Source organism: Ixodes scapularis, unplaced genomic scaffold, assembly GCF_016920785.2.
Source record: "Ixodes scapularis isolate PalLabHiFi unplaced genomic scaffold, ASM1692078v2 PGA_scaffold10__122_contigs__length_95168666, whole genome shotgun sequence".
NCBI lineage: Eukaryota > Metazoa > Arthropoda > Arachnida > Ixodida > Ixodidae > Ixodes > Ixodes scapularis.
This window is the reverse complement of record NW_024609836.1, coordinates 67,173,743-67,188,378: the sequence shown is the minus strand read 5'-3', so window position 1 is coordinate 67,188,378 and position 14,636 is coordinate 67,173,743. Positions and strand designations below refer to the sequence as shown.

At 47.4% G+C, this 14,636-nt stretch overlaps 2 protein-coding genes across 2 annotated transcripts in view; both read right to left on the bottom strand.

Annotated features, from left to right (window-relative positions):
• Positions 1-14,636, bottom strand: part of LOC8038339 (mitochondrial basic amino acids transporter) — a 37,820-nt gene that overhangs the window by 20,856 nt on the left and 2,328 nt on the right. The window lies entirely within an intron of this gene.
• On the bottom strand, positions 1,743-2,572 carry LOC8038338 (mechanosensory protein 2-like). The gene has a single exon (XM_002412522.3). It carries the CDS (start codon positions 2,529-2,531, stop codon positions 1,743-1,745), a length of 789 nt encoding a protein of 262 aa, XP_002412567.2. The 5' UTR covers positions 2,532-2,572.

Below are 14,636 nucleotides of genomic sequence, written 5' to 3'. Positions count from 1 at the left end.
GACACTTGCCTCACCATGATTCGTGTGCTGATCTCCTGTTTTTGTTCTTCGTGCTTGTCCAGTGGCGCTGTTTTTACCTCAAGATGTCAAATAAACAACTAGCCCAAACAAACCTTTCAGCATAGTCACAGACTTCCCCGTAATGTTTACATTTCACCCCCCCCCCCCCCCCCCCCCCCCCCCGTTTCGGCACCACTGCAGCCAATCCCCCTGCTTCTTCTTCTTCGACCCAATCATAATTATCATATCTCTATCCGATGCGTCACGGTTGCATCCATGTATCCGCGGGTAGCGACAATAACAACAGAAAGCAATAAACCAGATAAATAAATTAATCCGGCGCACAGCGCGCTCCTTTCAATATCGCCGTCGGGGCAACCGCGATAACTGCTGGCCCCGGATATGACTGGTTCTGGCCGGTTCTGACCAACACCACCTGGAATTATCAAAGCCTCCGCACCGCCTCCTCTCCCTTCATGAAACATCATCACGGTCGTATCGCGCTAACTCGGCTATTCGTCCCGAGTCCGGCCTTCGACGCGCTGATTGGACACAAGCCCCGGCCGAACACTGACGCAGCACTCGTGCCCAATCTCAGGCCTCGATCGACCCGACTGTGATGACGGTGCGGAGACATTCTGCTTATCTAGGTGGTGTTGTTCTGACACACCGGACATCCAAAGATATCAAGTTCGCAACCACCTCGATCCTCTCATCCGGCCGACGTCCAAGCGTCAGTTGCCCTCCCTCGTATTTTGATCCAAACTCGTTGACGTCACGCTAATGCGCTTTATGTTTATTTGTTGAATCTCACAAACAGCAACATCGGCGGTGCGTCACAACACAGACAAAAAATAAACACAAACATTATACACAATCAAACACAAACATACAATACAATCAAACAGAAACATTATACACGGGTTTTTTTTTTTTTAAGCTTTATAGATTTGTTTAAAAAAAAGGCGTGAAAGTCACACTTATGTGGTTTATGCAGGTCTGTTACATGGCCAGGGGGACATTATGTAGGTGGCTAATATTTGCGATAAGTCGGCTCATTAATTCAAATTCGTAAATTAACCTTTTAATTGTGTGAAAGTATACATATGGTTCCAGTTAGAAATTTACTGAGCGTCATCGAAAACCACTAAATCAACTCTATTTAGAACGACTTGAAGCTCGTAGGAAACTCGGGGGCGAGCCAAGGTTACCACTCGCGAAGCAGGCGCCAAGCTAGCAGTGGCGGAACGCGATAATGATCTAATCATCCGCGTTCCGCCACTGCTAGCTTTGTGCCTGCATGCTTCACGAGTAGTAACTTTGGTGCGCCCCCGAGATTCCCAAGAGCTTCAAGTCGTTCTAAAACGGAATGCGATTATTATACCGCGGTATACCACTATCGTTCAAAGCTGCGAGTTCTTTACGCCGTGCTTATTTCTCAAATAATTTCCATTTGTGGCAAGCGAGTGACTTATGTGACTGTGCTGAGGTGCAGTGACTACAATCGGCCTTTGTGAAGGATTATCACAAAGAGGTAACTGTATTGCGAAACATGACGTGCAGCGGAAAAGGTCAAACAAGCAGATATTTACGCAAATCTCATGTGCTTCCCAACCTCTTTTTTTTTTTTTTTTAAATAAAGGGTTACAGACGTTGCTTTCGTAAATGCGACGTCGTATCTCCAATGGTTCCTTCCGACAAAAGAAGCCAAAAACTAAATCGGTGGTTATAGCCTCCTATATCTATCTGAAAAGCAGAGTCTGCAACAGCTCCAGAGGCAACGGGAACACGATTGTTGAGTTCTTTTCCGCCGAGATGGTCCCGAGCGTCTGCAGGTACCTGAGCTGAAGCGCAGCTGGAGACTGAGCTATCACGTTAGCGGCATTCCTGAGCGCCACGGCTGCCCGCTGTTCTCCTTCGGCCGCCACAACCTTCGCCCTCCCTTCTCGCACGGCCTCCGCTTCCGCGGCCATGGCCCTCTGCATCTGAGCGGGCAGTTGGACGTCCGTCAACTCCACCCTCTCGACCTTCACCCCCCACGGATCTGTGGCCACGTCCAGAAGCGTCTGCATCGTACGCGAGATGGATTCCCTCTGCGACAAGACGTCGGACAGCATCTTGGTCCCCAGCACGTTCCTCAGGATGGTGGCGGCCAGAAGAATGGTGGACCGGGCGTGGTCCTTGATGTTGACGGTGGCAGCGACCGGGTTGAAGACGCGGTAGTAGACAACGGCGTCTACGGCTACCGTCACCGAGTCCTTGGAGAGGATCTCTTGTGGACACACGTTGAAGACCACGGTCCGCAGGTCTACCACGCGGTACTCGTCGATGCACGGGATGATGAAGAATAGACCCGGACCGGCGGCTCCTCCTGGCTGCAGACGGCCCAGTCTGAAGATGACGGCTCGCTCGAATTCTTGCACGACGACCAGGCAGAGCAGGAGGGAGAAGGGCAGGGTGATGACGATGAGGAAGAGGGATATCACCTTGAGGACGACCCCGAACGGGTGGTCGGGGACCGGGCTGGGCATCCCTTCGTTTCCTCCTCTTTGACAGAACGGATGGTTAATGGGGAATGGTGCAGGTCAAGATATAAAAAGCGAATCCACCACCCTTGCTGTTATAGTTAATATATTCATGGATTATACCCAAGCCATACTTCAGCCCGAGGGTCAGTTAGAAAATATATCTTCATAAATCGCGGTTCCGAGATTTGCGGACGAAATTGGGGAATTCATTGAGAGTGTCTCGTGCGGCTTGAAGCGTTCTTCCACTGCGTTCATCGGCACAACGGGCTCATGTAATCGTCTTCGAGCCAGCGATTCTAAGCTTGGGCCAACCCGCGGCGGAGCGACAGAGGTACAAGTATTATGAGTGTTAGATTATACATTTTCGCTCAAGAAAGTCGTGCCGCTGCTGAAAGACAAGTAGCCCACCATGAAAGGTCATGAAGGCATCTGGCGCGCGCCGCGTCAAATGACGAGGCGATGAACACTAGAATCTTCTGTACGTCTTCTGCTCTGAGGGAACTCGCAAACCGGGAAAATTAACAAGACAAACCGCAGTTCCAAAAATTGATATCTCGGAGATTTTGGCGGCGCTCTCTAAGTGTACCAGAATAAAGACACTTTATTGGAAAGACGAAGAGGTTAACCGACTGAGGAGCCATGTGACGATTTCTCGCTTCTCCTAGCAGCGGACGAGAACAAGACCTATACGCTTCATGCCTCATTTGTCACTATTGGACTATAGTCAGATACAGATAAAAATACGCCAAATAAAGACCACCATGTACCATATCTACGGCATCGAATCACTACGCGGACACGGACCAATCAAGAAATAAGGCAGTGCCCCTGACGAGTTCTGTGACAAGTCGGCTTGTGGAGCTCACGCTGCAGAACCCAGGATGCTGGATTCAATCCCCACCCCTGCCCGTTTCGATCTTGATGAGCATCGTACCGGCGTGCGGTCGTGTATCACTACTGCGTGGTGCACGTTAAAGAGCCCAGGCTAGCGGTTTTATTGCACTGGCTAAATTCTCATCTACAGCTGGGAGACTCGTCGCCCGTTGAGGCGGGCCAAGTTCTAGTCTGTATAAACATACACAGAACCCAATTTTGTTTTTCGGCTTGTGGAGGAGAAATATATTGTAAAAGCTTGGTCTGCTGGCCAAGTTGGTTTGCGTTTGTCCTGTGTGCTTCTTCGTCTTTTTGTACCGTCTCTTTTGCGCTATTTTTAATATGAGGAGAAATACGCTGGCGGGGGTAGCGTGAAAACATGGCCCGACACTCGATTGCTATTCGGTGCTGATCTACCAAGCTAGTCCGTAGAGCAGACGTAATCAACAATAGATGTGATATGAACGGTCTTGCATAAAAATGTCCCGAATGAGACGCCCGATCCACACGGTTGCTTTCTCGGTGGTTCTGCGAGTAAGAGCGTAATTAATGTTCGGTCTAATGATATGGAGTTTGATTTAATTTATATCACGTTTTATTGAACTTTGACTGGTCACGAGAAATAGAAGACCTGTACCAAAATTAGGCCACATAAAGATGCAGTCCAATGTCCGAGTTTTTTGTTTTGTGCCTTCTACATCAGCGCAACTTGTCACCGCCTGTCTTGGACACCATTAGTTCACGTGCGACCTGAATAGCTATAGTTTATACACTCACCGGGTACTTTGACCGACAGATCTAACCCGTTCGCGAGAAAATGGCTGTTACAATTAAGAAACGTAAGGCGAACCCTTAGATTTTATGATTTTATTTCAAATGGATACTGTCTTTTTTTTTTCAGATTTAGGGTATTAAAGTCGCTAGCGAAGCGACGGTGTGGGAGAAGGGGAGGCACTGCGTACGTTATACATGGTGTAAAATGCCGAGTATCATTTCCCCAGTCCCGGGTTCTCTCACCAGCGCAAACTGGTCCACTCGTCGCTGTTTCCGCGGTCGCGAGCCGCGTCGAGTGCTAATAGCGCAACAGTATACGAGCGAGAAAAAAGAAAAAAAAGATATGTGGCGACTATTCTTGTGTATTGAAGGTCATCCATTGACTAGATCGCAGCCGCGCGCTATCTGCGTTATTGTAACCTTCCAAGACCGACTGTATCATGGACCCCCACTCCCCCCTCCCCCATTCCCCGTCTCTATTTATACCTTGGACCTGTGATATGATAAACCCGGGATCGAAGCAATTGCACATCCCCTAAGTGTGCAGAAGAAAAAAAAAAAAAAAAACGCTAACCGCCACGATTAATACATTTCTTCCCAGAATCGTTTTTTTTTTTTTTTTTTTCAAAGCTCAATTGTAAGCTCATATGACCTTCTTCACAGGAAATATAATTTATAATTTCTTGCTCCTTCTTTCGCAGCTTCAGAGGGTACAGCAATCCGTGTTACACGGGCAGCCTTAGCCGCAGTTAAGTCCCCCTTTAACTGCAGTTACACTTCACCTCAGTTATCACACTATTCGTAACGAGAAGTTTGGGTACCGCCGCTTAGTAAATCTTTCTTTTTTTTTTACAATTCAGGGTGCTGCAGGTGCAAGCACGTGCAATGGTAAGCTTCTATTCACTATGAAAATCAAAACATAACCGCGTGGGTAGCACGTGCTTTTCCTTACCCACAGTAAGGAAAACAGCAGCTCCCCTCGCGACTTTCTCGTCATGAAGTATTCACTCGCGGTCAGATCTGTGGGCGCCACTGCTGAGCGCGTGCTGACGGTTAGCTTCCACGGTTATTTTGCAACGTGCATTCCGCGCCATCGAGGTGACCGGTCTTAGCAGCCTATGCTCGTTCTGAGCATGCGCACTAAACATCGCCCTCAAATATGGCAATGGAAAAGGAGCACGACGGCGGCGGCGCCTCTGTCGCCTCTTGTTCGTAGAGAGCGTAGATTGTTGGATTGATCGAGATCGTTTACAATTTAATGGCGGACGCCTCCCTCGGAGATTGGTCGCCAGTGCGCTTGCGCTGCGTCATCGCGTGGCTAGGAAGTAAGCAGGCGGAAAGGCGGAGACCCTCGCGGATGACCAACGCGTTCGTCACCTGAGCCAAGAAAGAAAACAAAAAAAAAAAACTTGTATATGTGGATGTGAATTTGTTCCAGTACCTACGAGTACCTACGAGTACCTACGAGTACCTACGAGTCCAGAATACACACCCTAGAGGGTGTGTGTTCTGGAGGTTATCTGCACATTTCACATCACTGAAACGTTGCAGCAGCCCCCATCTCCTATACCCAAGTGATTGCTGCTTACCATAATCAGTTAATTACACCGAACAATCTATAAGCCTTGACCTGTCTCGCGCTCCGACGAAACGCTCATAATGGTGCAGATTAGGTGTGTGCGACGATAGCTACCGACGGATTTGTTTCTTCATATGGCCGAAGTCAGGTGTAGGTATTTTGTCGGATTCGATATACAAGGGGATTTGTTTTACGTACAAACCCACGTAATCAATTACAAAAAAAAAAAAAAAACTTCAGGAAGAAATTTATTGAGCAGTTTTTTCAAGACAGCATAGGTTTCAACATAACTTGAAAAAAAAAAAAAAGACTTGCAGACAGAAGTTAGATTAATTTGAAACAATTGTATCAGAGCAACCATGAATGGGTGGACGAATACGACTGAAGTACAGTGCTGTGAGATAATAATAATAAGAATACGCTGACGATCATTTTCCACCGGACCCAACAGGTTTCGCGAGCATCTTGAGCACAGCTTTAGGCTACCAACAATACAGTCACTATAATAGTGAGCTTTAGTAAATATTTCCGATAACTATACCCGATTCTCCGCCGCGATGTCTTTGCCCATGCATCGTATCGTTATCGGATATCGTTATCGGAAGAATCTACTAAAGCTCTCTTTGGAGATATTTAGTAACACTCCCCATTGGGGAGCTTTAGTAGAACTCCCCGAGTTTTACTCCATCGTTCCGATAACAGTACCCAATACTCTCCGCCTTCGTGCATGCATCGTGTTGTGGTATCGTTCTCAGAGTTCGCGAAACGATCTGCTAAAACTGCCTAATGTCATGATATGAGAGGAGCAACACCCAAGAAGAGAAGAGCTAATATATACATCTATGATCATACTGTAACTAATAAAATATTGTTTTATTTCATAAAGTTTTGAAATAGCAACAGTACAGCTTCAAAAGGAAGTTTGCCAGAATGAAAAGCAATTTTTTTTTAATGGTATCGAATAATCAACTGGAAAACGCGAATATTGTTTCCCGCTATTTTCGAGAAGCCAAGGTATTTACTGCAATTAAATAGAAGATACGGCATATTTTTATGTGTGATAGTTACCAGCCCGCTGTTCGTTTTTTTAAGCAAGTACAACGAGTTCTTATGGGTCGCGTGGTTAATGACATAACCCTCTTTCTACTGAATTATTGACAGCGCAAATATATCGTGTTTTGGTACGACAAAAAAAAGGGGGGGGGGGGGCTTAAGAAACGTGAGGCATGCAGACTAGCGTAATATCCCGAGTCATCGCCCACCCCCCTGCTGCCTGAAATTCATAAAAAAAGTGGGGTGTGCCATGTCTTCTTTTTTTTTTTTTTGTACATATATCTAGCGCGGCTGCACAAGAGATAAATTAAACACAAACTCGAATTGTTTCATTGTTTTATGCAACAAATGCTCATGAAAGCATGTTTTACAATAGCAAAGTCCGTTGCTTGCATATGCGCGATATGGAGACCGCCGATCGGCATACAGCGCGAACGTTTCTTTCGTGAAAGCACGTTCCCTAACACTGCCATGTTCTCTTTGATATTAAAAAAAGGGGGAAAAAAGGAGTCAACAAGAAAAAAGAAAAACCAACCAGGCGCAACGAGCGAGCGAGCGATCCCGCGGGCGAGAAGCGACGAAGAGCGAAGCTGGGGAAGCGGGAAAGACGGCGATTGCGTTGGCGAATACTTTGGAGTCAGGCCGAGTCGGGTGCCTTGTCAGTCACAAGGAGCAGGATCTTGTGCAACTTTCTTGTTTGGTGCATATATACATGCGTGAGTCCGTTCGTGCGCGGCGTGCTATCAACGCGGGTTGAAGTGGCATCGCTGCGTAGCGTGGATTACACCACGAACATGGAGCTCGAAAGGGAGCGCTTTACACACGTCTGTAAGCGGCGTTCCAACGAATCTTTGTTTACCATTGCTTCTACCCCTTCCACTGTGGCATCTTTCACCCTCCCCTCCTTCACCTATATATGCAAACTTCGGGTCAATAAATGTTGTTGCTCGTTGGAAGTCATTGTTGTCCGTCCCCCCCCTTTCTGTGTATCTTCCTCATGTTTAGTGTGTTTACCCGTTGGCTTTTTCTGAAACATCGCACAACCATACCAACCGCGGTCGCGACGTCCCGGGAGAAGCAGAGGGTTTTCGGTGACCTTATTTCGGTGGAGACGGACTTTGACCTTATACTCTGCGACTTTTCGGGGTCGCAGAAATTGGGAAGAAAATCCGTAAACAGAAATGTCTTTCCGTCCTTCGTTTTACTTTGTCACGGACGTCCTCCAACCGCAAGGTCCGCGGCCACGTCATTCGGGTAGGAGGAATGTTCGCGGATCGCAGAGTCTGCGTTGGGGTATTCGTAGGGGTGGGCGATCATTCGGTGTTCGTTTTTTTTTCTCGTTTCTTTTTTCAGGAAATCGGTAATTGCCCAAAAGGTGGGGTGGGCGGTGACTCGGAATATTACGGTAATTACGTTTTCCAAAATACTGTCAGTTCCTCACAGGACTATGGTAGGAGAGTGATTTACACTTCCTTGAGTTACATTGTTTCAGAATAAAAAATTTATAACATGACTTTCTCAGATGGATAATTGGCCAAACTGCCGAAAACAAATACAACGGATCAAGCAAAAACATTATACTCAGAAATTGACTACAATGGCACAAACGCCGGAGCAAATATTCGCAACGCTCTGGCACATTTTTTTTTTTAGCAAAGTTAAATGCGGGAAAAAAGAACCCGCCACGCAAACGACATACTAACTCGTACATGCCTGTAAGCACATTCAGAGAAGATATATTAGCCCTGTCGGAGTTGTGCCCACATCACACGTATCTAAGGTCTGTGCCTGGGCAACATTTGTTAACTGTCTACCTGGAACGGTAATTCAAACAGCTGACAGCGAAATTAGGTCAGGCCGTAACTGAGCGGCTGTCAAGAGCAGGCCGCTGTTGCGCCCTTACAGCGGTTTACGGGAGGGAGTCCATACCTCGTGGAAGCAATCGTTACACGGGATGAGTGTGTACTTAGTTTCGTGTCCGATTGCGTGGAAGGGAGATACACATGGAGGTCCCGAGGAAATAGAACCGTGTTTTTTGGCCCGGTTGAATAAACTATTCAGCGCAGAAAGCTCAAACTCCGCGAAGAAGATGACATCACCCAAATTAAGATAATTTAGAAAAAAAAAAAAAACTAACGTCTCCATGAGCTGACGTCCACCTAAGCCTTATATCATCAATCCACCGAAGCCTAATATCGTCAAAACAAGTACTTATATCGTGAAAGTTCGTGGGATTTAGACCAGTGGAAAACACTTGTCAGCAAGAAGGGCAATGTTGTTTTCTTTCTTGCTGACAAGTTTGTTTCACTGAAATAGATGCTACAGGCGCCCACGATGCATTTTTGTTTTCACGGGGAACTTAGGCTTATATATGGGGGCGTCAGGTCACTGAGAAAGTTCCGTTTTTCCTCAATCCTCTTTCGATCCATGTAACGTCACGTTCTCAAACTTTCCCCATTCTATACTATTCGCACGAAGTTTGAGCATTCTGCGATGCGTAGTTTATATCTACCCAAGCCGAAAAAACACGGTATACTTTTTTTTTCTCCTCGGGAACTCCCTACGCAGGGCGTGCCCTGCTATGTTTACGTGATCTTTCCGCCTATATGATAACGCTTGGTGGCACGCGCAACAGTAACATGACGAAAGACAAGGAGCGCGTGAGTTCTTATCAGCTGATGCCGCAACCTCATTGGCCGACGAGCGATAACAGTGAGACTCGGGAAGCACCACTGGAAACCACTTGTTTTAGTGGCGCTCTCCTATGGTTCCCTCTCGTGACGTCATTACCTTGCGAACAACAAGTTCGATGGTGTTTGAATCAGCATGGTAACAGCTTGAAATCGAAGCCCTTCCGAAACAAACACTGCCAACACCGTCAACGTTGAAGTTCTTCCATTGCTCTTATATAAGTCATTGAGAAATCCTTCGCTGACATCATGGTCAGCATTCGGCCAATCGTGGAAGGCCGACCACAACGACGGTTTCGATCGCGCACCCAGTGGCCAACAGATCGGTTTTGTCGGAACGCGCGGGAAGCAGTGATATCCGTACACACCCCCTAGTGGGCTAGTGGGGTGGGGGGGGGGGGGGGGGGGGGGGGTGTACTCCTTCCTATTTTTGAAGGCACCCCCTTAATTAGCAACGACTCCTCTATTATCAATGGCCCCCTAAACCCCCCCCCCCCCCCCCCGCTAAATATTAGACCCCCCCCCCCCCCCTTCCCCAAATTTCAATTCCTCGGGAAACCCCTGGCGAGGAGCAGCGAGCACCGCATTGACAATGCGTTGGAGCGAGCTAGATATGTAGGTATAGGTGTAGAGGTATAGGTGGCTCGGAGCTCATCATGCTGTTTTTACAGCTTTTTTCCCGTGTCACCTTTTCAACATTGTTTTTGTTGGACACTAATAAAGGTACTATTATATCGCGTGTTGTACATCACAAAAAAAAAAAAAAGCGTGCCGATAAAAATGTATTTGGTGCGAAGTTATACGGGTTTGCACAAAGAAACCTAAACTCAACTCGGGTGCAACCGCGTGCCTATACTCCATCCCACAAACATCTGCAGTGCAGACATGGGCACGAGCTGGTGGCTTTGGAAAGTGTCTCCTATATATGCACGAGTTCTCGTCTACAAACAAAAGCACTCTGCTGAGCTATTCGCCTCGGGATTCGATCAACACGGCTCATGTAATTAAAAAAAAAAAAAGGGGGGGGGGGGGGCAATGGTTAGTTTTATTTTAGTGTTTGCAATGCTGTTTGGTTTTGCTCCATCTAAGGACTGAAGCAATAAACATTGAGAATGCCTGGGAGTGGCGGTTGCGCTGCTCAAACGTGAGCTACGTGAGCTATTACTCTGGCGGCGTTGCGCTTAGCCTAGTGCCTGAAGCAAGAAATACTAGGTATGCCGGGAAGCCGTGATCGCATACATGCCAGTACGGTGGAAGCTACGGCCCTGGCAGGCCAATCGGAACGTTACTACGTATCAGAGGAGTGCGCTTTTACTGCGAAGAAGTATCAAGCTTTTCTCTGCGTCACGCACAAATATGTGTGCGTTGCGCTCGTATACGCAGCGCACTTCGAAGCCGTCGGCACGCAAGGTGGGGCTTATCGCTCACCCATGGGCGTACCAACCGGGGGGGCAAGGGGGGCACTTGCCCCCCCAGTTCTCAGAGTGGGGGGGCAAGGCATGCGTTTTGCCCCCCCTGAAACGGCCGCCACTGGGCAGAGCAGACACAGGCCGGCGGCGCCCAAGGAATACCAAGGGCACTGCCCCCCGACCCGCGCGGGCATATTTTTAACGCGCAGGCGATACAAACCCTAGCAACGGTGCTCACGCACGCCGGATTGGCTGGTTCGTAAAGCCTTGCTCCACGAACAAGGCTACAAGGTAACCTTACGGAATCCATTCGCGAGACATGGGCCGGACGGGCCGTCCAGACCAGGACGTAGGCCCTTACACAAAATAAAGTTTTGCTTGCTTGCTTGGAGATAGGCGCTGCCGCCGTCAACATAGGCAGCGGATGCAATGCGAGTTTCCGAAGAGGTAGCGTAACTTAGTGGTGAGATGTCTGCCTCATACGTGTCAGACCCGGGTTCTATTTATGGTGTGGGCCGGCTTACTTCTTTTTATTTTTTTTCTCGAACATTTTGTTTTGTCGAGGCATTTGGCGATATTTACATTTCTTTTTTACCATTAACACTAAAAAAACGAATGTTGTTGACGAAACATCGCTAAACTAAATCGTATCGACTCTATTTACGGAAGTGCATGGGGGGCAGCGGGGCTTGGGTTGCCGACCGGACGCCGCAAAGCGGCGTGTACGGGGGGTGGGGGGGCTAGGTGGGTTAATAGATTTGTAATTAGCAGCCGCACACCGTCACCGCGAAGCGGCGTGAACGCAGGCGCGGGGGTGGGTTAACGCGCTTCGAGTGATACACGAGCAGCCCATCCGGCGTGAGCGTCGTTGTTAGGGGTTCTATCGCCTGCACCGTAAAAGGAGCAGTGTGTGCACCTCCTGTAGTGGGCAAGAATTCCTACATTGGAGAGAAGCGGGGACAAGCCCTTTCTTCAAATGCGTCAAGTCTCCTTGAGCTTCGGAATACGAAGAAACGCCACTATTCGGAGCTAATCCCACAGTTACTCGACCTCTCTTGCGTCGTGTCTGTTCGCTCCCCGCGCCTCGTAGCAGTGTTGTTGCAGTGGGGGGGCTCGTTAAAATTTTGGGGTTTTTTGGACTATCTAAATCACTTTCTTCCTTCCCATCCCCCCCTTTTCTACTCCGCATGCTTCCCCCTCTGCAAATATCAGCTGACCTTCCGACCTCTGTTCTCTGTTCTCTGTTGATAGGCAAAACAACCACTAAAATTAGAAAGTAATTTGTAATTTGAGTGGAAGTCACTCGGAAAAGTAGTTAAAGTAAACTACTGGTTACTAGAATAGAAATATAATTAAAAGTTACTAAACTACCCAGAAAAGTAGTTAAACTACAGTAACTTGAGTAAAGTAGTTGAACTACGTACACGTCTGGCCTGGCAAGCGCTCTGCGTAAGTGTTTTCACTGATCTGCCTAGCCCCGCACACCATCACATGGGCCAAGAAAGGTGTAGTTTTACTGCAGAGGAGAAATCAGCAGGGTCCAAGATGGTGACAATGGAGGATGGGGGACTGTTCCAGTGGCTGATGGCTTGAGAAAGGAATGACCAATTGAAAGCGTTCGTAGAGCCAGAAGTGTGTTTGATGGTGCAGACGTTGTTGAGGCGAGAAGATGTTCGGTCGAGGGTAATAACAAAGTGGTTTTGAGGTCGGGAATGTGGTAGTAGATTTTGTGAATAAGGCACAGCTGAGAGACTTTCCTGCGAAGCTGCAAAGAGGACATGGTTAGTTCAGTTTTTAGCGCCGAGGCACTGAAAGAAAAGTCATAAGTGGATGAAATGAAGCGAGCAGCTCTGTTCTGAACTGCCTCTACGGCGTATTGATGAGGTACAGTCGATGGGTATTCCAGATGGTTGAAGCATATTCTATTTTTGGTCTGACGTACGTGTTAAAGGTTAGCTTAGGGACAAAGGGTGGAGCGATTTTTTAAGTTACGTCTGCTTAGTCCAAGAGTTCCAGATGAATCGGCGGTAATGACTTCAATGTGGTTATTCCAGGGAAGGTCAGATGTTAGTCTTACACCAAGGTATTTATACACAGTAGTGGTCTCAATCAGATCGGAGTCCAAGAAGTAATTAAATGAGACGAAGTCCAAGCACCCGTTAGTAAACACTGATGAAAAGTATTCGTTAAACACAGAACTATCATGCTCGACGTTGCACATCCGACATTCCTAACTCTCCCCATCTTCCTAAACGTCCGTGTGTGTCCTAACACCAGAAACCGGAATTTTAAAGGTTAAAAACGGCACGTTGCGAATATGGAACGTGCACTTTCATGCAAAGCTGACGTCAAGTGACTCAAATCGAAAAACATGCATATTTACAGTATTGTTATCTCTTCTGGTGAAGGCTAAACAACCGTTGCATCCGTTTTCGCGCACGAAACGGTGACTCCCAGAGAAAGTAAGAACGCAGTGATTGTCTTTATTTTAACAATGTAAACACACTTGCAGGCGTGCGCTGATGAAGCCTCAAAATCAAAACTCTTGTAGTGTGATTCGTGACTGCTCCGGCTATTACCCAACCTCGTTGTCACGCCACTTTCTGCAAGCAAACACTAAAATTGCCAGTAAACACACAAAAGCGACATCGATACAATTATCTTGTAGAATATCACCTTATTTAATCATAACTGTTTCAATAGGCACTACAAGTTGTATTTATTTTAAGAAGAAGCAAAATTTTTTTCGTGAGAAAAAACAAAATATCAATGTTAAGTCTGGTAACGTTGTAATTTTGCCGAATCATTGCCACATCCTTAGAAAACTTCGACAAAAGTTGCGCCGAATTTTCAATTAAGGGGGGGGGGGGGGGGAAGAGGGTCGGTTTTGCCCCCCCACTCAAAAACAAGTTGGTACGCCACTGCGCTCACCCTTTGCCGAGCTACAACGACACAGAGTTATAACCGCGGGCTGCCGCCTCTCTGTTGCCGGCTGGCTGGCGCGTGATTTGCGCAAACGAATGTGACTCTCACGCCCAGTACGAGTATTTGCTTGCCCCTGTGGAGCAGTCGATCTTCAAATAAAGTAAAACTAGACAACGCCGAACAGGATAGCTCTTATTGGACCCACTCGACCTGATCGTTCTGCTACAGCAAGTGAATGTAGACATCAGCGTTGGTTTTCGAAACAATCGAACCTTTTGCGGACGACTGCAAGAACGGCAATAACAGTGACCAATAAAATTGACGTTCAAGACATGTGTACAGAACGCATATGTATGCATTATACAGCGCGCGCGACAAAGTTCGCACTAACAAGCGATCGCTGGTCCTTCCCACATTTCTCATGCAACTGAAAGGCTGACATCAAAACTGCGGGCATGGTGGAAGGCACTAATCTTGGGCAACGACCTAGCTGATAAAATTAATATCGGAATTTATTAATGCTTGTCTGAGCCAAACGCGAAACGGTGCCGATGCGCTCACGCCGCCTGAATCAATCTGTTTCTTTTTTTTTTTTTTTTGCGGGGGGGGGGGGGGGGGGGGGGAGGGGAAGGGGACGACTGAAGCTCCACATGCCCATAATAATAATATTAAAATAACAATAACAATATTAATATTATTTTCAATATTATTATTTTGTTATAGAGACGGTCATCTCTGCAGCGTTCTCGCCAGACCATGAGTCCATGTGCGTACACAGAGGGCAATGCGCTCAGGGACCTGTCTA

Bases quoted from the DNA above. Each gene is read 5' to 3' on its own strand.
- LOC8038338 (XM_002412522.3), bottom strand. From the start codon at position 2,531: ATGCCCAGCCCGGTCCCCGACCACCCGTTCGGGGTCGTCCTCAAGGTG.